Source organism: Oncorhynchus gorbuscha, linkage group LG15 (assembly GCF_021184085.1).
Source record: "Oncorhynchus gorbuscha isolate QuinsamMale2020 ecotype Even-year linkage group LG15, OgorEven_v1.0, whole genome shotgun sequence".
Taxonomy (NCBI): Eukaryota; Metazoa; Chordata; class Actinopteri; order Salmoniformes; family Salmonidae; genus Oncorhynchus; species Oncorhynchus gorbuscha.
Window position 1 is genome coordinate 69,156,350 of NC_060187.1, and position 27,240 is coordinate 69,183,589.

A 27,240-nucleotide genomic window follows, 5' to 3' on the forward strand; every position below is an offset into this window, starting at 1 on the left:
GTCTGTGTCTGTGGGTTTAGTCTGTGATGCTGCTTTTGAACGGCCTCTGGCTGAACAATGTCATCAGTCGTGGATATTAATTAATGAAGGTACGGCAAATGCAATTAAAAGTGGTAGAATAATGAGGGTTTCTCCCTGTAGGATTCTAGCATTGCAAGCCGCGTGATCTTGCACGCTAACATGATTGGTTCCTTGCACTGATAAGCTTGCGAGATCAGGCTACTTGTGAGGCCAGTAGGATTCCCCCTGCACGACAACTCAACTCCGTTGGATCAGCCAGGGAGGATGGGATAGGATTGGAGTAGACAGTGGAGTCGTGAGCTGGGTTGGGCTGAGTGGAAGTTTGGAGATCAAATGGTTTTTGAATGGCTTACTTCTAGCTCCTAGTCCCTAACTCCTAGTCCCTAACGCTTAGCCCCTAATTCCTAGTCCCTAGCTACTGGCCCCCTCTCCTTTAGATGCAGGCAGACAGTTGTTATGAATTATACATTCATCTCATATTACTGTACCACAATGCTTCTGAACGATCGAACCACCCTCGCCCTCTGGTGATAACGTTAAGGACACTAACAAAGTCCCAGATAGAGAGAGAGATTAGGCCTGGGCCGGCAGAGGAGCGGTCACCGTGCTGAAAGCATTGCTATACGGGCAGACTGGCTTTGTGGTTTCCATATTAGTCCTTTAAAAAGGCAGACCGCTTCCAAAGGCGTTTCCAAGTGTTTGTAGAGCTGTTTCTGTGTGACCTATATAGATTCCCCCCTAAAGCAGACTGTGTGGCACATCTACACTCAAGGGTTACTTCCCTGTGTGCTGTCTCTGTCTCCTTTGGATGACTGTGAAGGACTGACTGATGTGAGTTCGTCCCTCTACACGGCGCCTTTCACATAGCTTGAGAGTGAAACAGGCATAGTTAGTATTTGTATTTGTATTTATTATGGATCCCCGTTTGCTGCTATCAGATATAAAGCTGCAAAAATCGAAATATACAGTGCTTTCTGAAAGTATTCAGACCCCTTCCCCTTTTCCAAATGTTCATGTTACAGCCTTATTCTAAAATTGGTTAAGTAAAAAATGTTCCTCCTCAATCTACATACAATACCCCAGAATGACAAAGTGAAAACAGTTTTTTATTTATTTATGTAGATGTATTAAAAATTAAAAACAGATAGCAAAGGGTCTAAATACATATATAAATAAGCTATGAGACTTGTAATTGAGCTCAGGTGCATCCTGTTTCCATTGATCATCATTGAGATGTTTCTACAACTTGATTGGAGTCCACCTGTGGAAAATGTAATTGATTGGACATGATTTGGAAAGGTACACTCATGTCTATATATGGTCCCAGAGTTGGCAGTGCATGTTAGAGCAAAAAACAAGCCATGAGGTCGTAGAGGTCTAAGACAGGATTGTGTCATAGCACAGATCTAGGGAAGGGTACCAAAACATTTCTGCTGCACTGAAGGTCCCCAAGAACACAGTGGCCTCCATCATTCTTAAATGGAAGAAGTTTGGAACCACCAAGACTCTTCTTATAGCTGGCCAACCGGCCAAACTGAGGAATCGGCGGAGAAGAGCCTTGGTCAGGGAGGTGACCAAGAACCCAATGGTCACCGCAGAGAGAGCTCCAGAGTTTCTCTGTGGAGATGGGAGAACCTTCCAGAAGGTCAACCATCTCTGCAGCACTCCCCCAATCAGTCCTTTATGGGCGGCAGGTAGCCTTGTGGTTAGAGCGTTGGACTAGTAACTGAAAGATTGCAAGATCAAATCCCGAGCTGACAAGGTAAAAAAATATGTCGTTCTGCCCCTGAACAAGGCAGTTAACCCACTGTTCCTAGGCCGTCATTGAAAATAAGAATTTGTTCTTATCTGACTTGCCTAGTTAAATAAAGGTAAAATAAAAAAATTGAAATGGGAGTGGCCAGACTGAAGCCACTCCTCAGTAATAGACACATGACTTGGAGTTTGCCAAAATGCACCTAAAGGACTCTCAGACCATGAGAAACAAGACTCTCTGGTCTGATGAAACCAAGATTGAACTCTTTGGCCTGAATACCAAGTGTCACGCCTGGAAGAAACCTGGCACCATCCTTACGGTGAACTATGGTGGTGGCAGCATCATGCTGTGGGGAAGTTTTTCAGCGGCAAGGACTGGGAGACTAGTCAAGATCAAGGGAAACCTGCTACAGAGCACTCGGAATCTCAGACTGGGCGAAGGTTCACCTTCCAACAAGACAACAACCCTAAATACACAGCCAAGACAACGCATGAGTGGTTTCGGGACAAGTCTCTGAATGTCCTTGAGTGTCCCAGCCAGAGCCCGGACTTGAACCCAATCGAACATCTATGGGGAGACCTGAAAATAGCTGTGCAGCGATGCTCCCCATCCAACCTGACCAACCTTGAGAGGATGTGCAGAGAAGAATGGGAGAAACTGCCCAAATACAGGTGTGCCAAGCTTTTAGTGTCACACCCAAGAAGACTCGAGGCTGTAATCGATGCCAAAGGTTCTTCAACAAAGTACTGAGTAAAGGGTCTGAATACTTATGCAAATGTAATATTTAAGTTTTTTTATTTGTAAACATTTAGAGAAACCTGTTTTTGCTTTGTCATTATGGGGTATTGTGTGTAGATTGATGATGGGGAAAAAAATGATTTAATCCATTTTAGATTAAGGCTGTAACGTAACAAAATTTGGAAAAATTCAAGGTGTCTGAATACTTTCCGAATGCACTGTATGTTGTTCTTGAAGAAAAGATGAACATTAGGATCCTCCACTAAATAGTCAGGTCGACGTTCATTGTCATGTGTCTTGCCCTGGAGGTAGAATTCAGTGGTTTACGCTTGATAGGCCAACTGCTAAGTCAAAATGGGCTGTATTGTAATCATTCATGAAATCCGAAATTCGCATTTTGGTCTTAATTTAAGGTTAGTGTTATGTGTTAGGGTTAGGGTTAGGTTTAAAATCAGATTTGATGACTTTGTGGCTGTGCCAGCTAGTGACCACTCTGCAGAGCTGCCTCCTGGGCAAGACTCATGACAATAAATGCCAACCTGCACTAAATGGTTGGCAAATATCAACATGAATCAACCTAATTTTGTCGGTTTCCCTTCAACACTATAGGATATGATTCTTTACAGGATAGGTATTATATTGTAAGACATCTGTAAGGGTTTAAGGCCTGTATTTCAGATCTCCACTACTCCTACAGACAACTACTGTACATGCTAAATAGCAACACAGACTCTTCCCTGTCCTCTAGCCTTCCCACATATGTGTTACAACAGGACAATGGTTATAGACAATGGGTCATTTTTCGGAACTAAATGCTCCCCTTGACACACACACACATTGAATTAAACCCCATTTTTGTACAGAATTAACATCCGAAGCTATCCCTAAGATGTTGGGCCACTTGACTCACTCCACGCAGGCCCACAGTCGTCATAATTGCAAATAGATTTGGTCAAATCTGTAATTATGGGAGCTTTTACCTTGGCGGTGTCAAAAACAGGAAAGACGGATGAGGAGGAGAGGGAGGAGAAAACAACAGAGAAGAGGAAAGGAGAAAAGAGGACAGGGGAGGAGGGGAGGAACACAGAGCTGCTTCACAGGTGGAGAGGAGGAGGAGGAGGAGGAGGAGGAGGAGGAGGAGGAGGAGGAGGAGGAGGAGGAGGAGGAGGAGGAGGAGGAGAAAACAACAGAGAAGAGGAAAGGAGAAAAAAGGACAGGGGAGGAGGGGAGGAACACAGAGCTGCTTCACAGGTGGAGAGGAGGAGGAGGAGGAGGAGGAGGAGGAGGAGGAGGAGGAGGAGGAGGAGGAGGAGGAGGAGGAGGAGGAGGAGGAGGAGGAGGAGGAGGAGGAGGAGGAGAAAACAACAGAGAAGAGGAAAGGAGAAAAGAGGACAGGGGAGGAGGGGAGGAACACAGAGCTGCTTCACAGGTGGAGAGGAGGAGGAGGACGAGGAGAATCCAGGCAGTCAACATTCCCCAGTCCCTGTGTTATGTAACTTTCTTCCTCACACAGGGAGGGAAGTAGCACATGGCTAGGTTAGCACAGACTGGCTCCATTATTGATGCTGTGGGATGGAGGGGGCTTTCCAAGGTTTCACACAGACCAACAGACCGCAGGTAGATGAAGAAATACCCACATTGTATTGTGAAGGTCATGTTAAGGATCACATTCATGGTGGGGTCACAGAGTAGTTTGAATGTGAACTGCTGAGGCGAAGGGAGGTGAGTTTCTGAGGAATAGGATGTAAGGTTTTGTATTTTGGAGGTAATGGGTTATATACTGTCTGTCATTAAAACACCTTAGTAAGCAAGCACTCAATGATTAGCAATAGGAATGGCGTTTGGTGAGCATAATTATCCCTTCACCCAGCCAGTCCAGTGTGATGTTGAGGGACGAGCCGTAACCAGATAAGCAGAACATACATTCTAATAGCTTGGGCGGAGAGGGAAAAAGCTGAGGGAAAAAGTAGAGGTCTGAAAGCACCTTCTCTCCGTCTGTGGCCAGTCAGCAGCACTATGGTCTGCTCTGCTATGTAGTGCACTCTGTGAGCTGCTTGACTGGCCTGGCCTTGAAGGGCTCTGCTATGTAGTGCACTCCGTGAGCTGCTTGACTGGCCTGGCCTTGAAGGGCTCTGCTATGTAGTGCACTCCGTGAGCTGCTTGACTGGCCTGGCCTTGAAGAGCTCTGCTATGTAGTGCACTCTGTGAGCTGCTTGACTGGTCTGGCCTTGAAGAGCTCTGCTATGTAGTGCACTCTGTGAGCTGCTTGACTGGTCTGGCCTTGAAGAGCTCTGCTATGTAGTGCACTCTGTGAGCTGCTTGATTGGTCTGGCCTTGAAGAGCTCTGCTATGTAGTGCACTCTGTGAGCTGCTTGACTGGTCTGGCCTTGAAGAGCTCTGCTATGTAGTGCACTCTGTGAGCTGCTTGACTGGCCTGACCTTGAAGGGCTCTGCTATGTAGTGCACTCCGTGAGCTGCTTGACTGGCCTGGCCTGGAAGGGCTCTGCTATGTAGTGCACTGCGTGAGCTGCTTGAATGACCTGGCCTAGAAGGGCTCTGCTATGTAGTGCACTCCGTGAGCTGCTTGACTGGCCTGGCCTTGAAGGGCTCTGCTATGTAGTGCACTCCGTGAGCTGCTTGACTGGCCTGGCCTGGAAGGGAGGGAGGGAGGCCGAGATGGGTGAGGTGAATAGATGGGTGTGTTATGGCAGGTTAAACACACCTCGTGCCATGCTCTTTGACCCTGGGCTCTCTGGGGGTCAAGGAGGGAGGTGAGGGAAGGAGTGAGGGAGAGAGAGAGGGAGGAGTTGCCATCAGTAATGGCCTGAGCTCCTGGCTGCTCCTGGCTGGCCCGTCGGTAGTGAGGCTGGGAGACTGATTTAGTGTGACGTCCCTCTCCCTCTGTTTCCCTCCCTATTGATCTCCTGACATGCCGCCTCATGATAGTGCAGGCAGGACAGAAACGAGAAAAGACGAGAGGAGACAGACGGAGAGACAGACGGAGAGACAGACGGAGAGACAGACGGAGAGACAGACGGAGAGACAGACGGAGAGACAGACAGACAGGCAGACAGACATGGAAGGATAGGGGGAGAGAGCGAAAGAGAGGGAGAGAAAGAAGGAGAGGAATGAGAGAGATTCTCTTTACAGCTCCATTTCTGGTCAGGGTCTGTAAGGACTAGTCCAACATCCCCCTGCTGAGTAAAGGGCAGTCTTCTGTTCAATGCCAGACAAATAAACAAATCATGTTATAGTGTGCGTTTCTACATTGTAATAACAGTACATTGACTATACTTTTTTAAAGTACAAACAAAAAAACAAATGGCCTAAATAATAATTGATTCTGTAGCTCTTTAACCTGCTACACCTTGGATGTTTTTTGGACAATCTGCTTTCACAGACACAAACCACACTGCTAATCTGCTCCCTTTACCTCACAGCATGGATACTATGTTTAATCATAGACAATGTTTCACCACTCTGTCTCTCTCTCTCTCTCTGCTCTCACCTCCCAAATTGTAGTAAAAACAGCATCAATAATTAATGATCCAATTAATAGTTTACATTGGTTTCTATTGAGTTGTCAAAGTGATGGAGAGCCTGCTGGCAATGAACTCTTTCTCCACTGTCTCCTCCCCACGTTGTGCTGCTGCCGGAACCCAGAATCAGCACTTTGGTGGTGGGCCTCAGCGCCTGCTGCGCCGGGCCCGAGTGAAACCAACTGGCGGGGGGGGGGGGGCTGCTGATGCTCACAATTTATGTCCGTGATGAGTTTCCTGTTGGCTGAAGCACCCTCAGCTGGGTTTTTACCGGGCCTCACCAGGGCCACACCTGGGATCAGGGCCCAATTGTGGTTGGCACTATTAGTTAAACAGGAGGAAGAGAGAGGCAACAGAGGGAGGCCACATTCTATAGACTGGGACAACAGTAGCCTAGCCCAGCCCCGATCTGAGGGACGTGGCAGTGGCGGTGGATGGTGTGTGAATGTGTGTGAAAACCTTCAGATGAGCTGGAGAGAGAATGACTGCGGTTCCAGGGACACACTCTTAGTTTAACACACTGCTTCGGTTCTGTGTCTATGTGATTTCAACATGTCGATTTGGATTTCAACATGTCGATTGGATTTCAACATGTCTATATCAGGATAAGGTAAGACCCAGATGCAGACCGTGTCGAAGTAACAATATTTATTACAGCAACAGAGGCAAATCAAATCAAATCAAATGTGTTTATATAACCCTTCGTACATCAGCTGATATCTCAAAGTGCTGTACAGAAACCCAGCCTAAAACCCCAAACAGCAAGCAATGCAGGTGTAGAAGCACGTCCTGCAAATGTACAGGACGGCAGGCAGGCTCAGGGGCAGGCAGAGTGGTCGGGCAGGCGGGTTCAGTGTAAGGACAGGCAAGGGTCAAAAATCAGGAGGGCGAGAAAAAGAGATGCTGGGAAAAGACAGGAGCTGACAGGACGAACGCTGGTTAGCTTGACAAACTAGACGAACTGGCAACAGACAAACAGAGAACACGGGTATAAATACACAGGGAATAATGGCGAAGATGGGTGACACCTGGAGGGGGGTGGAGACAATCACAAAGACAGGTGAAACAGATCACGGCGTGACAGTCTATGGGATTTAAACATGTCTATGGGATTTAAACATGTCTATGGGATTTAAACGTGTCTATGGGATTTAAACGTGTCTATGGGATTTCAACATGTCTATTGCGATTTAAACATGTCTATGGGATTTAAACATGTCTATGGGATTTAAACATGTCTATTGCGATTTAAACATGTCTATGGGATTTAAACATGTCTATGGGATTTAAACATGTCTATGGGATTTAAACATGTCTATTGCGATTTAAACATGTCTATGGGATTTCAACATGTCTATTGCGATTTAAACATGTCTATGGGATTTAAACATGTCTATGGGATTTAAACATGTCTATGGGATTTCAACATGTCTATTGCGATTTCAACATGTCTATTGCGATTTAAACATGTCTATGGGATTTAAACATGTCTATGGGATTTAAACATGTCTATGGGATTTAAACATGTCTATGAGATTTAAACATCTGTGACTGTTAGAATTGCAAGCCGTAAGCTGTTTGGAGTTATCATGGACACAATAGCAAAGTCATTTGGTTGCAGCAGCTGAGACAAAGAGAGGCAGGGAGAGGAGAGGCAGCGATGCTAAAGTGTGTTTATGGCGACTGGCAGCAACAACAGCTCAGTGTGTGTGTGTGTGTGTGTGTGTGGCAGGGAGGGTAATCAGTGTTGAGTGTTGTCAGCTGTTGGTTGCAGCGGGTCACGGAGGGCATAGCCCATCTGGGGACTTCCATAATGCTTTATCACTGGGCATAACTGTATACAGTAAGTGGTTTTAATACCCACAGGGACGGGTGAAGGGATGGAGGGCTTGTGATAGGACCAGGGGAGAGGTGAAGGGATGGAGGGCTTGTGATAGGACCAGGGGAAGGGTGAAGGGATGGAGGGCTTGTGATAGGACCAGGGGAGGGGTGAAGGGATGGAGGGCTTGTGCTAGGACCAGGGGAGGGGTGAAGGGATGGAGGGCTTGTGATAGGACCAGGGGAGGGGTGAAGGGATGGAGGGCTTGTGATAGGACCCAGGGAGAGGTGAAGGGATGGAGGGCTTGTGATAGGACCAGGGGAGGGGTGAAGGGATGGAGGGCTTGTGATAGGACCAGGGGAGGGGTGAAGGGATGGAGGGCTTGTGATAGGACCAGGGGAGGGGTGAAGGGATGGAGGGCTTGTGATAGGACCAGGGGAGGGGTGAAGGGATGGAGGGCTTGTGATGGGACCAGGGGAGGGGTGAAGGGATGGAGGGCTTGTGATGGGACCCGGGGAGAGGTGAAGGAATGGAGTGCTTGTGATAGGACCAGGGGAGGGGTGAAGGGATGGAGGGCTTGTGATAGGACCAGGGGAGAGGTGAAGGGATGGAGGGCTTGTGATAGGACCCGGGGAGAGGTGAAGGGATGGAGGGCTTGTGATAGGACCAGGGGAGAGGTGAAGGGATAGAGGTCTTGTGATAGGACCAGGGGAAGGGTGAAGGGATGGAGGGCTTGTGATAGGACCAGGGGAGGGGTGAAGGGATGGAGGGCTTGTGCTAGGACCAGGGGAGGGGTGAAGGGATGGAGTGCTTGTGATAGGACCAGGGGAGGGGTGAAGGGATGGAGGGCTTGTGATAGGACCAGGGGAGAGGTGAAGGGATAGAGGGCTTGTGATGGGACCCGGGGAGAGGTGAAGGAATGGAGTGCTTGTGATAGGACCAGGGGAGGGGTGAAGGGATGGAGTGCTTGTGATAGGACCAGGGAGGGGTGAAGGAATGGAGTGCTTGTGATAGGACCAGGGGAGAGGTGAAGGGATAGAGGGCTTGTGATGGGACCCGGGAGAGGTGAAGGAATGGAGTGCTTGTGATAGGACCAGGGGAGGGGTGAAGGGATGGAGGGCTTGTGATAGGACCAGGGAGAGGTGAAGGGATAGAGGGCTTGTGATAGGACCAGGGGAGAGGTGAAGGGATGGAGGGCTTGTGATAGGACCCGGGGAGGGGTGAAGGGATGGAGTGCTTGTGATAGGACCAGGGGAGGGGTGAAGGGATGGAGTGCTTGTGATAGGACCAGGGGAGGGGTGAAGGAATGGAGTGCTTGTGATAGGACCAGGGGAGAGGTGAAGGGATAGAGGGCTTGTGATGGGACCCGGGGAGAGGTGAAGGAATGGAGTGCTTGTGATAGGACCAGGGGAGGGGTGAAGGGATGGAGGGCTTGTGATAGGACCAGGGGAGAGGTGAAGGGATAGAGGGCTTGTGATAGGACCAGGGGAGAGGTGAAGGGATGGAGGGCTTGTGATAGGACCCGGGGAGGGGTGAAGGGATGGAGGGCTTGTGATAGGACCAGGGGAGGGGTGAAGGGATGGAGGGATTGTGATAGGACCAGGGGAGGGGTGAAGGGATAGAGGGCTTGTGATAGGACCAGGGGAGAGGTGAAGGGATGGAGGGCTTGTGATAGGACCCAGGGAGAGGTGAAGGGATGGAGGGCTTGTGATAGGACCAGGGGAGGGGTGAAGGGATGGAGGGCTTGTGATAGGACCCGGGGGAGGGGTGAAGGGATGGAGGGCTTGTGATAGGACCCAGGGAGGGGTGAAGGGATGGAGGGCTTGTGATAGGACCAGGGGAGAGGTGAAGGGATGGAGGGCTTGTGATAGGATCAGGGGAGGGGTGAAGGGATGGAGGGCTTGTGATAGGACCAGGTGAGGGGTGAACAGATGGAGCGCTTGTGATAGGACCAGGGGAGGGGTGAAGGGATGGAGGGCTTGTGATAGGACCCAGGGAGAGGTGAAGGGATGGAGGGCTTGTGATAGGACCAGGGGAGGGGTGAAGGGATGGAGGGCTTGTGATAGGACCCAGGGAGAGGTGAAGGGATGGAGGGCTTGTGATAGGACCAGGGGAGGGGTGAAGGGATGGAGGGCTTGTGATAGGACCAGGGGAGGGGTGAAGGGATGGAGGGCTTGTGATAGGACCAGGGGAGAGGTGAAGGGATGGAGGGCTTGTGATAGGACCCGGGGAGGGGTGAAGGGATGGAGGGCTTGTGATAGGACCAGGGGAGGGGTGAAGGGATGGAGGGCTTGTGATAGGACCAGGGGAGAGGTGAAGGGATGGAGGGCTTGTGATAGGACCCAGGGAAAGGTGAAGGGATGGAGGGCTTGTGATAGGACCAGGGGAGGGGTGAAGGGATGGAGGGCTTGTGATAGGACCCAGGGAGAGGTGAAGGGATGGAGGGCTTGTGATAGGACCAGGGGAGGGGTGAAGGGATGGAGGGCTTGTGATAGGACCAGGGGAGGGGTGAAGGGATGGAGGGCTTGTGATAGGACCAGGGGAGAGGTGAAGGGATGGAGGGCTTGTGATAGGACCCGGGGAGGGGTGAAGGGATGGAGGGCTTGTGATAGGACCAGGGGAGGGGTGAAGGGATGGAGGGCTTGTGATAGGACCAGGGGAGAGGTGAAGGGATGGAGGGCTTGTGATAGGACCCAGGGAGAGGTGAAGGGCTTGTGATAGGACCAGGGGAGGGGTGAAGGGATGGAGGGCTTGTGATAGGATCAGGGGAGAGGTGAAGGGATGGAGGGCTTGTGATTGGACCCGGGGAGGGGTGAAGGGCTTGTGATAGGACCAGGGGAGGGGTGAAGGGATGGAAGGCTTGTGATAGGACCAGGGAAGGGGTGAAGGGATGGAGGGCTTGTGATAGGACCAGGGGAGGGGTGAAGGGATGGAGGGCTTGTGATAGGACCAGGGGAGGGGTGAAGGGATGGAGGGCTTGTGATAGGTCCCGGGGAGGGGTGGAAGGATGGTGATAAGAGGAGGATAGCTGATTGTTTTAGAGAGGACCTGACCTTGCTCTGTCTTGCAGTGTCTCGGCCAGCCTTGAAAGATTTTCATGAATATTCATGTCGAAATGATTTACTGTTTACTCCGCTTCCAAAGACGTGATCCTCAACACTCTTGATAGCAACCCTAGAGTAAAGCTACAGACCAGGCTATACATTGAGAGAGATATTGAGAGAACATCTGATCTCCCTTCCTCCCCAAACCTAACAACATTTGCAGCATAAAGCTATTTTTATATGCTTCCAACTGAATTCCCTGACTTCTCCCAGATTGAGTTATGTATCCACCAGGCTAACTGCTTTATGGAGACCTGTCCTTTATAGCTCCATTAGATTATTCTCTTTTCACAGGAAGTGATGCGAAGGAAATTATGCGTGCAGCTTTGGGTTGCAAAAATGCACTGGTTCTATTTAACCTTACCTGTTCCCTGCAGACGTATTGGCACACTGTGCAGTGTGTACTACAGTCATTTGAACTCGCACACGCCTACTGTAAAATCACTGGTTCCACAGCCTATTTTTGGTTTACTCAACTTTTCGGTCCAAGTGTTACCTGAACAACAATTTTGTGCATTTTACCTAAAATAAAGGCTGTGTAACTAGTTACACACAAACACAGCATTTTCAACACAGGGTTTAAACACTGTTTCCCATGCTTGTTCAATGAACCATAAACAAAGAATGAACATGCACCTATGGAACGGTCGTTAAGACACTAACAGCTTACAAAAGGTATGCAATTAAGGTCACAGTTACGAACACTTAGGATATTAAAGAGGCCTTTCTACTGACTGAAAAACACCAGAAGATAGATGCCCAGGGTCCCTGCTCTTAGGCATGCTGCAAGGAGGCATGAGGACTGCAGATGTGCTCAGACTGTCCGCAATAGGCTGATAGAGGCTGGACTGAGGGCTTGTAGGCCTGTTGTAAGGCAGGTCCTCACCAGGCATCACTAGCAACAACATTGCCTATGGGCACAAACCCACCGTCGCTGGACCAGACAGGACTGGCAAAAAGTGCTCTTCACTGACGAGTCGCTGTTTTGTCTCACCAGGGGTGATGGTCGGATTTGCGTTTATTGTCGAAGGAATGAGCGTTACACTGAGGCCTGTACAGTCGTGGCCAAAAGTTTTGAGAATGACACAAATATTAATTTTCACAAAGTCTGCTGCCTCAGTTTGTATGATGGCAATTTGCAAATACTCCAGAATGTTATGAAGAGTGATAGGATGAATTGCAAAAAATTGCAAAGTCCCTGTTTGCCATGCAAATGAACTGAATCATTTCCACTGCATTTCAGCCCTGCCACAAAAATACCAGCTGACATCATGTCAGTGATTCTCTCGTGTTGATGAGGACAAGGCCTGAGATCATTCTGTCATGCTGATTGAGTTCAAACAACAGACTGGAAGCTTCAAAAGGAGGGTGGTGCTTGGAATCATTGTTCTTCCTCTGTCAACCATGGTTACCTGCAAGGAAACACGTGCCGTCATCATTGCTTTATACAAAAAGGGCTTCACAGGCAAGGATATTGCTGCCAGTAAAATTGCACCTGAATCAATCATTTATCGGATCATCAAGAACTTCAAGGAGAGCGGTTCAATTTTTGTGAAGAAGGCTTTTCAGGGCACCCAAGAAAGCCTAGCAAGCGCCAGGACTCTCTCCTAAAGTTGATTCAGCTGCGGGATCGGGGCACCACCAGTACAGAGCTTGCTCAGGAATGGAAGCAGGCAGGTGTGAGCCCATCAGCAGGCAGGTGTGAGTGCATCTGCACGCATAGTGAGGCGAAGACTTTTGGAGGGTGGCCTGGTGTCAAGAAGGGCAGCAAAGAGGCCACTTCTCTCCAGGAAAAACATCAGGGACAGACTGATATTCTGCAAAAGGTACAGGGATTGGACTGCTGAGGACTGGGGTAAAGTAATTTTCTCTGATGAATCCTCTTTCCGATTGTTTGGGGCATCCAGAAGAAATATTGTCCGGAGAAGACAAGGTGAGTGCTACCATCAGTCCTGTGTCATGCCAACAGTAAAGCATCCTGAGACCATTCATGTGTGTGGTTGCTTCTCAGCCAAGGGAGTGGGCTCACTCACAATTTTGACTAAGAACACAGCCATGAATAAAGAATGGTACCAACACATCCTCTGAGAGCAACTTCTCCAAACCATCCAGGAACAGTTTGGTGACGAACAATGTCTTTTCCAGCATGATGGAGCACCTTGCCATAAGGCAAAAGTGATAACTAAGTGGCTCTGGGAACAAAACATCGATATTTTGGGTCCATGGCCAGGAAACTCCCCACACCTTAATCCCATTGAGAACTTGTGGTCAATCCTCAAGAGGCGGATGGACAAACAAACCCCACAAATTCTGACAAACTCCAAGCATTGATTATGCAAGAATGGGCTGCCATAAGTTAGGATGAGGCCCAGAAGTTAATTGACAGCATGCCAGGGCGGATTGCAGAGGTCTTGAAAAAGAAAGTTCAACATATTGACTCTTTGTCATGTTTGTCATTTATTGTCATGTCTTGTCCCTGTGCTCCCCATGCTATTCGTTTCCCTCTGCTGGTCTTGTTTGGTTCTTTCCCTCCTTCTATCCCTCTCTCTCCCCCTCCCTCTCTCACTCTCTCGCTCTCTCTTCTCTCTGTCGTTCCGTTCCTGCTCCCAGCTGTTCCTATTCCCCTAATCATCATTTAGTCTTCCCACACCTGTTCCCGATCCTTTCCCCTGATTAGAGTCCCTATTTATTCCTTTGTGATCCGTTCCTGTTCCGTCGGTTCCTTGTATTGTATTCCCCATGCTGTGATTGCGTTTCGCCCTGTCCTGTCGTGTTTTTGCCGTGATTGTGTATCACCCTGTCCTGTCGTGTTTTGTGCCTTCATCAGATGCTGCGTGTGAGCAGGTGTCTCAGTCGACTACGGCCTGCGCCTACCCGAAGCGACCTGCAGTCTGTGGCCGCTTCTCCAGTTGTTTCCCCTCTACGAGTCTAGAGGAGTTCTGTTATTCCGTTTTTGGACTTTAATAAACTCTGTTTCTGTTAAGTCGCGTTTGGGTCCTCTTTCACCTGCATGACAGAAGGAACCGACCAAGGAATGGACCCAGCGACTTCAGACGCTCGTTACACTGCCGTCGAGATCCAAGGAGTCATGCTCGGCAGACACGAGCAGGAATTGTCTGCTGCTCGCCATGCCGTGGAAAACCTGGCTGCTCAGGTTTCCGACCTCTCTGGACAGTTCCAGAGTCTACGTCTCGTGCCACCTGTTACTTCCTGGCCTGCCGAGCCTCCAGAACCTAGGGTTAATAACCCACCTTGCTACTCCGGGCAGCCCACTGAGTGCCGCTCCTTTCTCACGCAGTGTGAGATTGTGTTCTCTCTCCAACCCAACACATACTCTAGAGAGAGAGCTCGGGTTGCTTACGATCATTTCACTCCTTACTGGCCGGGCTCGAGAATGGGGCACAGCTATCTGGGAGGCAAGGGCTGTTTGCTCTAACGATTTCCAGAACTTTAAAGAGGAGATGATTCGGGTTTTTGACCGTTCAGTTTTTGGTGGGGAGGCTTCTAGGGCCCTGGCTTCCTTATGCCAAGGTGAACGGTCCATAACGGATTATTCCATTGAGTTTCGCACTCTTGCTGCCTCTAGTGAGTGGAACGAGCCGGGCGCTGCTCGCTCGTTTTCTGGAGGGACTCCACGCAGTGGTTAAGGATGAGATTCTCTCCCGGGAGGTTCCTTCAGATGTGGACTCTTTGATTGCTCTCGCCATCCGCATAGAACGACGGGTAGATCTTCGTCACCGGGCTCGTGGAAGAGAGCTCGCATCAACGGTGTTTCCCTGCTCCGCATCGCAACCATCTCCCCCTCTGGCTTTGAGACTGAGCCCACGCAGCTGGGAGGGATTCGCATCTCGAATAAGGAGAGGGAACGGAGGATTACCAACCGCCTGTGCCTCTATTGTGGAGTTGCTGGACATTTTGTTAATTCATGTCCAGTAAAAGCCAGAGCTCATCTGTAAGCGGAGGGCTACAGGTGAGCGCAACTACTCAAGTCTCTCCATCAAAGTCCTGTACTACTTTGTCGGTCCACCTACGCTGGACCGGTTCGGGTGCTACATGTAGTGCCTTGATAGACTCTGGGGCTGAGGGTTGTTTCATGGACGAAGCATGGGTTCGGAAACATGACATTCCTTTCAGAGAGTTAGATAAGCCTACGCCCATGTTCGCCTTAGATGGTAGTCATCTTCCCAGTATCAGATTTGAGACACTACCTTTAACCCTCACAGTATCTGGTAACCACAGTGAGACTATTTCTTTTTTGATTTTCCGTTCACCGTTTACACCTGTTGTTTTGGGTCATCCCTGGCTAGTATGTCATAATCCTTCTATTAATTGGTCTAGTAATTCTATCCTATCCTGGAACGTTTCTTGTCATGTGAAGTGTTTAATGTCTGCCATCCCTCCCGTTTCTTCTGTCCCTACTTCTCAGGAGGAACCTGGCGATTTGACAGGAGTGCCGGAGGAATATCATGATCTGCGCACGGTCTTCAGTCGGTCCCGAGCCAACTCCCTTCCTCCTCACCGGTCGTATGATTGTAGTATTGATCTCCTTCCGGGGACCACTCCTCCTCGAGGTAGACTATACTCTCTGTCGGCTCCCGAACGTAAGGCTCTCGAGGATTATTTGTCTGTGTCTCTTGACGCCGGTACCATAGTGCCTTCTTCCTCTCCGGCCGGGGCGGGGTTCTTTTTGTTAAGAAGAAGGACGGTACTCTGCGCCCCTGCGTGGATTATCGAGGGCTGAATGACATAACGGTTAAGAATCGTTATCCGCTTCCCCTTATGTCATCAGCCTTCGAGATTCTGCAGGGAGCCAGGTGCTTTACTAAGTTGGACCTTCGTAACGCTTACCATCTCGTGCGCATCAGAGAGGGGGACGAGTGGAAAACGGCGTTTAATACTCCGTTAGGGCATTTTGAGTACCGGGTTCTGCCGTTCGGTCTCGCCAATGCGCCAGCTGTTTTTCAGGCATTAGTTAATGATGTTCTGAGAGACATGCTGAACATTTTTGTTTTTGTCTATCTTGACGATATCCTGATTTTTTCTCCGTCACTCGAGATTCATGTTCAGCACGTTCGACGTGTTCTACAGCGCCTTTTAGAGAATTGTCTCTACGTAAAGGCTGAGAAGTGCTCTTTTCATGTCTCCTCCGTTACTTTTCTCGGTTCCGTTATTTCCGCTGAAGGCATTCAGATGGATTCCGCTAAGGTCCAAGCTGTCAGTGATTGGCCCGTTCCAAGGTCACGTGTCGAGTTGCAGCGCTTTTTAGGTTTCGCTAATTTCTATCGGCGTTTCATTCGTAATTTCGGTCAAGTTGCTGCCCCTCTCACAGCTCTTACTTCTGTCAAGACGTGTTTTAAGTGGTCCGGTTCCGCCCAGGGAGCTTTTGATCTTCTAAAAGAACGTTTACGTCCGCTCCTATCCTCGTTACTCCTGACGTCACTAGACAATTCATTGTCGAGGTTGACGCTTCAGAGGTAGGCGTGGGAGCCATTCTATCCCAGCGCTTCCAGTCTGACGATAAGGTTCATCCTTGCGCTTATTTTTCTCATCGCCTGTCGCCATCTGAGCGCAACTATGATGTGGGTAACCGTGAACTGCTCGCCATCCGCTTAGCCCTAGGCGAATGGCGACAGTGGTTGGAGGGGGCGACCGTTCCTTTTGTCGTTTGGACAGACCGTAAGAACCTTGAGTACATCCGTTCTGCCAAACGACTTAATGCCCGTCAAGCTCGTTGGGCGTTGTTTTTCGCTCGTTTCGAGTTTGTGATTTCTTACCGTCCGGGTAGCAAGAACACCAAGCCTGATGCCTTATCCCGTCTGTTTAGTTCTTCTGTGGCTTCTACTGATCCCGAGGGGATTCTTCCTTATGGGCGTGTTGTCGGGTTAACAGTCTGGGAATTGAAAGACAGGTTAAGCAAGCACTCACGCACACTGCGTCGCCGCGCGCTTGTCCTAGTAACCTCCTTTTCGTTCCTGTTTCCACTCGTCTGGCTGTTCTTCAGTGGGCTCACTCTGCCAAGTTAGCGGGTCATCCCGGTGTTCGAGGCACTCTTGCGTCTATTCGCCAGCGCTTTTGGTGGCCGACTCAGAAGCGTGACACGCGCCGTTTCGTGGCTGCTTGTTCGGACTGCGCGCAGACTAAGTCGGGTAACTCTCCTCCTGCCGGTCGTCTCAGACCGCTCCCCATTCCTTCTCGACCATGGTCTCACATTGCCTTAGACTTCATTACCGGTCTGCCTTTGTCTGCGGGGAAGACTGTGATTCTGACGGTTGTCGATAGGTTCTCTAAGGCGGCACATTTCATTCCCCTCGCTAAACTTCCTTCCGCTAAGGAGACGGCACAAATCATTATTGAGAATGTATTCAGAATTCATGGCCTCCCGTTAGACGCCGTTTCAGACAGAGGCCCGCAATTCACGTCACAGTTTTGGAGGGAGTTCTGTCGTTTGATTGGTGCGTCCGTCAGTCTCTCTTCCGGGTTTCATCCCCAGTCTAACGGTCAAGCAGAGAGGGCCAATCAGACGATTGGTCGCATACTACGCAGCCTTTCTTTCAGAAACCCTGCGTCTTGGGCAGAACAGCTCCCCTGGGCAGAATACGCTCACAATTCGCTTCCTTCGTCTGCTACCGGGTTATCTCCGTTTCAGAGTAGTCTGGGTTACCAGCCTCCTCTGTTCTCATCCCAGCTTGCCGAGTCCAGCGTTCCCTCCGCTCAAGCGTTTGTCCAACGTTGTGAGCGCACCTGGAGGAGGGTGAGGTCTGCACTTTGCCGTTACAGGGCACAGACGGTGAGAGCCGCCAATAAACGCAGGATTAAGAGTCCAAGGTATTGTTGCGGCCAGAGAGTGTGGCTTTCCACTCGCAACCTTCCTCTTACGACAGCTTCTCGTAAGTTGACTCCATGTTCATTGGTCCGTTCCGTGTCTCCCAGGTCGTCAATCCTGTCGCTGTGCGACTGCTTCTTCCGCGACATCTTCGTCGCGTCCATCCTGTCTTCCATGTCTCCTGTGTTAAGCCCTTTCTTCGCACCCCCGTTCGTCTTCCCTCCCCCCTCCCGTCCTTGTCGAGAGCGCACCTATTTACAAGGTACATAAGATTATGGACATGCGTTCTCGGGACGGGGTCACCAATACCTAGTGGATTGGGAGGGTTACGGTCCTGAGGAGAGGAGTTGGGTTCCGTCTCGGGACGTGCTGGACCGTTCGCTCATCGATGATTTCCTCCGTTGCCGCCAGGATTCCTCCCTCGAGTGCGCCAGGAGGCGCTCGGTGAGTGGGGGGTACTGTCATGTTTGTCATTTATTGTCATGTCTTGTCCCTGTGCTCCCCATGCTATTCGTTTCCCTCTGCTGGTCTTGTTTGGTTCTTTCCCTCCTTCTATCCCTCTCTCTCCCCCTCCCTCTCTCACTCTCTCGCTCTCTCTTCTCTCTGTCGTTCCGTTCCTGCTCCCAGCTGTTCCTATTCCCCTAATCATCATTTAGTCTTCCCACACCTGTTCCCGATCCTTTCCCCTGATTAGAGTCCCTATTTATTCCTTTGTGATCCGTTCCTGTTCCGTCGGTTCCTTGTATTGTATTCCCCATGCTGTGATTGCGTTTCGCCCTGTCCTGTCGTGTTTTTGCCGTGATTGTGTATCACCCTGTCCTGTCGTGTTTTGTGCCTTCATCAGATGCTGCGTGTGAGCAGGTGTCTCAGTCGACTACGGCCTGCGCCTACCCGAAGCGACCTGCAGTCTGTGGCCGCTTCTCCAGTTGTTTCCCCTCTACGAGTCTAGAGGAGTTCTGTTATTCCGTTTTGGACTTTAATAAACTCTGTTTCTGTTAAGTCGCGTTTGGGTCCTCTTTCACCTGCATGACACTCTTTGCATCAACTTCATGTAATTGTCAATAAAAGCCTTTGACACTTATGAAATGCTTGTAATTATACTTCAGTATTCCATAGTAACATCTGACAAAAATATCTAAAGACACTGAAGCAGCAAACTTTGTGGAAATTAACATTTGTGTCATTCTCAAACTTTTGACCACGACTTTACTCTGGAGCGGGATCGATTTTGGAGGTAGAGGTTTCGTCATAGTCTGGGGCGTTGTGTCATAGCATCATCGGACTGAGCTTGTTGTCATTACAGGCAATCTTAACGCTGTGCGTTACAGGGAAGACATCCTCCTCCCTTCCTACAGGCTCAGCCTAACATGACCCTCCAGCATGACAATGTCTCCAGCCATACTGCTCGTTCTGTGCGTGATTTCCTGCAAGACAGGAATGTCGGTGTTCTACCATGGCCAGCGAAGAGCCCGGATCTCATTACCATTGAGCACCCCCCACCCCAGAAATGTCGGGAACTTCCAGGTGCCTTGGTGGAAGAGTGGGGTAACATCTCACAGCAAGAACTGGCAAATCTGGTGAAGTCCATGAGGAGGAGATGCACTGCAGCATTTAATGCAGCTGGTGGCCACACCAGATACTGACTGTTACTTTGTTCAGGGACACATTATTCCATTTCTGTTAATCATATGTCTGTGAAACTTGTTCAGTATATGTCTGTTGTTGAATCTTGTTATGTTCATACAAATATTTACACATTTTGTTGACAGTGAGATGACGTTCATTTTTTTGCTGACTTTGTCACTGGTATCAAATATGTGAGTTGAAAACATTGTTAAAAGTGCTGTGTGTGTGTTAACATTTGCACAGCCTTTTTTTTGTCAAGATGCCCAAATAATAGACCGAAAAGTTAGACCGAAAAGTTGAGTTTTCTTTTTAACAGTGCATACTGTACATACGCCAGGCTATGTATCGACAAATCGGCAATGGAGACAGATCCAGTGTCCTGAATGGTCCATAGTGACAAAATGGGCGACCAAGTGGCTGGCCGTACCTCATACTTCATCGCTGTATGCTTTTAATAGGAATCATTTCATGATGCCGAATTTGTCTTATTGGGTTGTACAATTAGTGGCCTATGGAAGCTAATGGTACTTCTAAATAGGAGTGTTTATCAGGAATGTTTAATGTGTTGATATAGCTTTTGTTGGCTGAGAGAGATAGACGGAGAGCGAGACAGACACGAATATCTTATGTTAACTTCAAAGAAAGAACACTACAAAATGACTCCTCCTCTCGACAGGCCTCCTCAGCGCTCCGTACCTCTCCTTCTGTCAGGGACGACTTCCATCCCGCCTTCAACATTCACTACTTCTCACTCTTTTAGTTACCATCATCAACCAGAGGAAACACTGCTGAAGTCTATAATAACATGATGTTGTTCTAGAAAGCAGGTCCAGAAGTCATGTTAGATCTAAAGATGATGATCTCTCTATCAGGAGAGCGATGGGTTGAGGATGGATGGAGGAGAGGGAGAAGTGGAGGACCGAGGAAGAGAAGAGCGAGAGAGAGAGAGAGATGGGTTGAGGATGGATGGAGGAGAGGGAGAAGTGGAGGACCGAGGAAGAGAAGAGAGAGAGAGAGATGGCCGTTTACAGGGACTAGTTCATGGTTTGTCTGAGTGAGCCAGTCTCCATCGATCCCCCTGACCCACATCAGACAGGTTACAGACAGACAGACTGACTGAGCCGTATTGGAAAAAGTGCACACACAGAGAACAGACACAGAGAAAAATATGAACTCTCTCCATGACTGCTGAAGTCCCTGCCTGGCCTTCTGGGCTGAGGAAATATGTCTCTCTCTCACACACCCAGACCCAGGCTGGTAAGATAGTAGGATGCACGGACGCTATCTTCATTTGAATAATGTGAATTTCTGTCTGTTGATTCCTTTAAAGTTACGACTGCAGAGAGTTACAACGATATCTTTGGCTAGTTTGCTTCAATAGAATGTCTTGGAAAAGAGGTTTGACTAGCAACATGAGTGAATGATTTATAAGAGTGTTGGGCCTGGTTTGCTCTTGCAACCAATGAGAATTGTTCCAAGACTAAACGCAACCTAAATGGTCTGTGCTTGTGTTGTCTGAATGTGTGTTCATAGTAGTCATGGTCATGTACTCTGTGCTGTATACCATCGCAGTATTGACTTAAGGGAGGCCCATCTACTGTGTGTGGACTGTATGTTTCTACTCTCTTCACAGGAGCTATTGTTGTTCACCTGTGAGTGTGTGTGTGTCTGCGTGTGTGTGTGTGTCAGCACTGTATGTTGGGGTTCTGTGGTCCTCATCTTTCCCTCTCACTGTCTTCTTTTGTGTGTGTGTGTGTGTGTGTGTGTGTGTGTGTGTGTGTGTGTGTGTGTGTGTGTGTGTGTGTGTGTGTGTGTGTGTGTGTGTGTGTGTGTGTGTGTGTGTGTGTGTGGCTCCCACAGGAGATTTGGATGGCCACTGGTTGGACCATGCGTCATGGCATAGCAGCGAGGCCTCCCCAATGTCTTTGGTGAGACATGCGGAGCCCTGCCCCTAACAACCCTCCCCCTCCCCTTTCCTCCCCCTCTCAGAGTCCTTTGTCATTTCATGTTTGCTTTGTTTTATTTACACCTCCGCATGGGTTTTCTTCTTTCTTTCTGTTTTTATCCCACACCTGTAGGGGACAGTCAAAGGGGGAAAAGAAAAACTATTGAGCAGGCATTTTTGTCCGACTCAACACACAACACCTTATCTGAGAGGCAAAAGAAAATGGTTCGCTTTGGGGGCCACTCATTGGAAGAGGACGCAGAATGGTGCGAACCCCAGGTTAAAGACTCTGGCGTTGACACATGCAGTAGCACTACCCTAAACGAGGACAATCAGCATAGCCATAGTGAGAAGGTACTGGAGTCTATGTAGCCAAAATATCTGCTTTTTGTTATTTTTTTCTTTATTTTTCTTTACCTACCTCCTCCGGTCTTTATCTGTCACTAATCGTTAAATAGTAGACATGTTTATTCTTTTACAAATTTGAATTGATTGATTTTTCTTTGAACTTCCTCTTTATTATTATCCCGGGGAATTGATCAGATTGATTTCATTTCGACAGCAACTTGCTGGGTGTTGCTGAAATAGGAGATTTATTGTTCTGCTGTTTGCTCTCTGGCAGCATAAAGATCCATCCAGGAGCATTTAAACACAACTCTCTTTTTGTCATGGCACACAGCGATGTCCACTCCTCCAGTTGCATGTTGCTAGTTGCTCTGTCTGTTTTGTTACTGTAGCGGCCATCTTAGTAACGTTACAGTAGGGTAACGACACCTACCTCTCACAGACACAGGCCTTTAGTCCAGTCCCTCACTGGAATGACCCCTCCTCTCCCAACATACACTACCTAGTCAAGTCATTATCGCCCCTAGATCTCCACTCAGTCTAATACCAAAACTAAACCAAGCACTAATAACAGGGACGATTGGATTTGTTTTGCACAGACAAAGTTATGTTTTTCTTTTTTTCCCTTCCACTGTCATGTTTGTTGTGATTTCATATATTTTTTTGTCTCTCTTCATCTTGGACTTAATCATCGCCCTGTGCTATTCTTTTGGGAGTTTCGTCCATAAATCCTACTTCAGTTCACCTCTTTTTTTTGTTTTTTTTGTTGCATAATTACATTTTTCTTCATCTGCTTCTACCTGCTCCATTGTGGAGGTGTAGTGTTGTGTGTAGCAGGGCAGAGAGAGGTGTAGTGCTGTGTGTAGCAGGGCAGAGAGAGGTGTAGTGTTGTGTGTAGCAGGGCAGAGAGAGGTGTAGTGCTGTGTGTAGCAGGGCAGAGAGAGGTGTAGTGTTGTGTGTAGCAGGGCAGAGAGAGGTGTAGTGCTGTGTGTAGCAGGGCAGAGAGAGGTGTAGTGTTGTGTGTAGCAGGGCAGAGAGAGGTGTAGTGCTGTGTGTAGCAGGGCAGAGAGAGGTGTAGTGTTGTGTGTAGCAGGGCAGAGAGAGGTGTAGTGCTGTGTGTAGCAGGGCAGAGAGAGGTGTAGTGTTGTGTGTAGCAGGGCAGAGAGAGGTGTAGTGTTGTGTGTAGCAGGGCAGAGAGAGGTGTAGTGCTGTGTGTAGCAGGGCAGAGAGAGGTATAGTGCTGTGTGTAGCAGGGCAGAGAGAGGTGTAGTGTTGTGTGTAGCAGGGCAGAGAGAGATGGAGTGCTGTGTGTAGCAGGGCAGAGAGAGGTGGAGTGCTGTGTGTAGCAGGGCAGAGAGAGGTGTAGTGCTGTGTAGCAGGGCAGAGAGAGGTGGAGTTCTGTGTGTAGCAGGGCAGAGAGAGGTGGAGTGCTGTGTGTAGCAGGGCAGAGAGAGGTGGAGTGCTGTGTGTAGCAGGGCAGAGAGAGGTGGAGTGCTGTGTGTAGCAGGGCAGCGAGAGGTGTAGTGCTGTGTGTAGCAGGGCAGAGAGAGGTGGAGTGCTGTGTGTAGCAGGGCAGAGAGAGGTGTAGTGCTGTGTGTAGCAGGGCAGAGAGAGGTGTAGTGCTGTGTGTAGCAGGGCAGAGAGAGGTGGAGTGCTGTGTGTAGCAGGGCAGAGAGAGGTGGAGTGCTGTGTGTAGCAGGGCAGAGAGTGGTGGACTGCAGTCTTAACCTCCCTCTGCCTTCAGCAGACCACCTCACAGACCATCAGACAAAATCTACACTCATCCAAACTCAACTGGATTTGATGCCAATGTGGCTGAGTTTTAAGTGAGATGTTCTAGATACAGTGCAGGTTTTCTCAGATGGTTTGTGTGGAGCCTCTGCTCTGCGGGGACTAGGAGGGCGTGATGGTTTGCCTATTTTAACCTGCATGGGATGCTGAATGCTCTCTACCTCTTTCCTGTTGGCAGGATCACACACGCCCTGGCATTGGATGTGCAAAATGTTTAATTTTCATTGTGTGATACATTTATCATAACATACCTAGAAAAATGTGAATTGAATCGTTTTAGTGAAAATAGTACCTAAAATCTGATTGAAGTACTTCCATGAAGTATGTTTTTGGACATAGTTAATCACTGCTTAAAATGCGGGCTGTGGTATTGTAAATATAGTTTTATTTTGCCATTGTTTTAAAATGTTGCCTTCAACTACAGTACGTATGCACAGTAACTGTGATGCAGGAGATACAATTATTTTTTTTGAGTTTGGTTATCTATTTGATTTTGATTTACTTTTATTATCTAATTGTGACAATCCGGCTAATTCCAAAAGAAAAAACAGGTTATATTATCTGAAATGGAAAGGATAGAGACAGAGCTATAATCACCAGATTAGATAACTAACCAGAGCTTGTGTGATCCTTCATTAAGTCAAATGAAGTGATACCCCCCCACCTCACCCCACCCTTCACATGATACACACTTTTCTGAAGAAGTCTTTTTTAAAGTGATTGAAGTGAATCTGGTGTGGATGAGTTGTAAAACACGAGGTGTGTTGTTGCTGTGTGTGTTCCTATAGAATCCAGTGACATGGCAGCCCTCCAAAGATGGGGAGCGCCTAATAGGGCGGATTCTGCTCAACAAGCGGATGAAGGATGGAAGTGTACCTCGAGACTCAGGAGCACTGCTGGGACTGAAGGTGAGTCTGCCCCGTCTGTCTGACCTCTCTGGCTGGACTTCTGTCTATCTACTGGGACCAGTCTGACCTGATGGTCAGAGGCCGTTTATTATTTCAGCTCTCCATCACTATTCAAAGGTTGCTTCCCAAATGGTATCCTACTCCGTATGTAGAGAGAATGTTGCCGTTTGGGCCTCGCTAAAGAGTACATACAGCGGATATATGTCTTATTGACATAATGTTCTGGTTGTAAACTGGTTTTGTGGTTGAGGAAAAAGACGTTGCTGAAAAGACATGAACAAACCGTCCTTATGAACATCTAGTACAACCTGATCACAGCATCATAATGGAGTCCTTACTACCAGGTATTCAGGGCTCAAAAGGCCCGTACTGAAGATCATCTAAACATTTTAGAATGATATTTTTGAATTGTATATTATGAGTGGACACTACACCTTGGTATCAGAACAAAATAAGAACGCTCAGATTCTTCACCACAATAAGCAATGTCTTCATATTATTTGTAGAAACTATGTTTTTATCTGCATATACATTTTGAAGTGATATGTGTGGGTGCCTTGCCTAATTATGAATGACATAATTGTATTATTCATGATTTAATATGAATTAGGCGGCAACTTATTTCCTTGATTTAATATTAATGAGCTGTGTCTTGATATCAAATTCTTTATGTTCATGACTGTGTTCCAAATGGCACCCTATTCCCTATATAGTGTGCTACTTTTAACCAGGGACCTGGTAGTAGTGCACTATATAAGGAGTAGTGTACCATTTAGGACTCAGTCTCTAAACTACCAGATGCCGTGAGAGCGTACTATGCAGTGTGGTTATGTAGAAAAGCCTATTTGAAATGTTCAGTCAGAGACAATGTCCCTTTACAGCTTATTATAGATAGGGAGATCACATATGAAACATTGGGATTGTACAGATTATTCCCCATTATGTACATATTTACAGTATATCATGACTAGATGGGTAGATTTTCTGAATTAAAATATCTTCGGTTTTCTTAACTCTTCCTAATGCATTCATTTGAATGATCTGTGCGGCTTGGGCTGGTTTAAGATCTGAGCACACACAGCTAGCCAAATCACAGTGAGGGGCTAGCACAGTGAGGGCCATCAGGAGAGAAAAGGAAAGTGGCAAGATGGGAAATCATTAATGATTGAATGAGCTTCCTGAATTGGTATGTTTGTGTCTAGTCAGTGCCTCTTTGTGCCGTACGGTACGCTATGTGTTTCTCCTCACTCAGCAGCAAGCAGTGACCAGCCAGTCTGTTTGTCTCTCTCTCTTTTTAACGATCTCTATGTATCCATCTCTCACTCTCTGTCCCTTTCCCTTTCCCGCTCTCTCTGGCCCGGCTGTTACATAAAGCCATTTCATTTAGGAGTCTTCCCTAAGCTCCTTTGTATGTTGGCATTCAACTGCCATTAAGAGGGGATTTTATTTGTCTGATGCCTGTGGAGGGAGAGTGTTTCAGGGGCTTACAGAGTAGAGCAGAGCTGGGCCCCCTGGCCTGCTATAGGCCCCCCAGGCCTAAAGTGTTCCAGCACAATGGAGAGAGAGGTGGCCCCAGGGTTCCAACACAACACACAGGGACATTCAACATTATGAAAAGAGATGTACATTTTGACTAAACACGTAGATACTTTCTCTATTCAAGAATAGCACCCTATGGGCAGAATGATGCTATGTGGCTACATATGCAATTAGAATTAGGCCTAGATCTGCAGGTTGTATTTTACCATGTGCGAATTCAATTCACACATGGATTTGGTCGAACATGGTCAATAAATATGTTTCTATGAAACAAAGTGATCAGTGCATCCATGTTCCTTCCCTGCCAGGCTGCTTACACCATACTGAGGGTGTGATTATATTACAGTATAATAATATATACTACTGCTATACATGTTGATGTGTGTTGCTTCCCTCATAGGTGGTGGGTGGAAAGATGACAGAATCTGGTAGACTTTGTGCTTTCATCACTAAAGTGAGGAAAGGAAGTCTAGCGGATACTGTTGGACACCTCAGACCAGGTACCTACTGATCTGATTTTATACTCTACATCCCTTACCCTGTTTAGAACTACACTTATTATGTGTAGAACTACATTTACCATGTTTAGAACTTCACTTACTATACTTAGAACTACACATACCATGCTTAGAACGACGCTTACTACCTTTAGAACTACACATACTATGCTTAGAACTACATTTACCACATTTAGAACTACACTTACTGTTTTGAACTGCATTTACCATGTTTAGAAGTACACTTACTGTACTTAGAACTACATTGACCATGTTTAGAAGTACACTTACTGTGTTTAGAACTGCATTTACCATGTTTGGAACTACATTTACCATGTTTAGACCTACATTTACCATGTTTAGAAGTACACTTATTATGTGTAGAACTACATTTACCATGTTTAGAAGTACAATTTTTTCAAGCACGCTGAAGATTGTCAATACATTTCTCATGTACACAGCACTGTAGATTTAATAAGCTACTTCAGTGATTCAAGAAACATTTGGATTACTTGGTGAACTGGTGCTGAACTGGGTTTAAACTTCTGACACCCTTTGACCTTCATTTAATAGCACTAACAACATGTATGAACTAGACAGATGTGCTGTTATTTGTTACCATAAGGGTTGCGACCGAGGCCTATTCAATCATTTATAATATTACCATAGCAGGAAGACTACAATGCTGTACTGTTTGGTTATGTGTGCTGTGTTTTCTACAATACCATTCACATTCTCCTTTTTTTCCATCATGTGGGCCTGCTCATGTTTATAACTACACGGATCATG

General features: G+C 47.9%; 1 protein-coding gene across 13 annotated transcripts in view; it reads left to right on the forward strand.

Moving 5' to 3' along the window:
* The window catches only part of rims2a (regulating synaptic membrane exocytosis 2a), a 265,865-nt gene that overhangs the window by 131,197 nt on the left and 107,428 nt on the right, over positions 1 to 27,240 (forward strand). For 6 of the 13 annotated variants that reach the window (XM_046302555.1, XM_046302556.1, XM_046302557.1 and 3 more), the window contains 3 exons: positions 21,505 to 21,725; positions 24,296 to 24,415; positions 26,355 to 26,454. In XM_046302555.1, the coding sequence (XP_046158511.1) occupies positions 21,505 to 21,725; positions 24,296 to 24,415; positions 26,355 to 26,454 (441 nt within the window). Of the gene's footprint in view, positions 1 to 21,286; positions 21,355 to 21,504; positions 21,726 to 24,295; positions 24,416 to 26,354; positions 26,455 to 27,240 lie in introns of all 13 variants that reach the window. The other 7 variants (XM_046302561.1, XM_046302560.1, XM_046302570.1 and 4 more) reach the window with 2 other exon arrangements.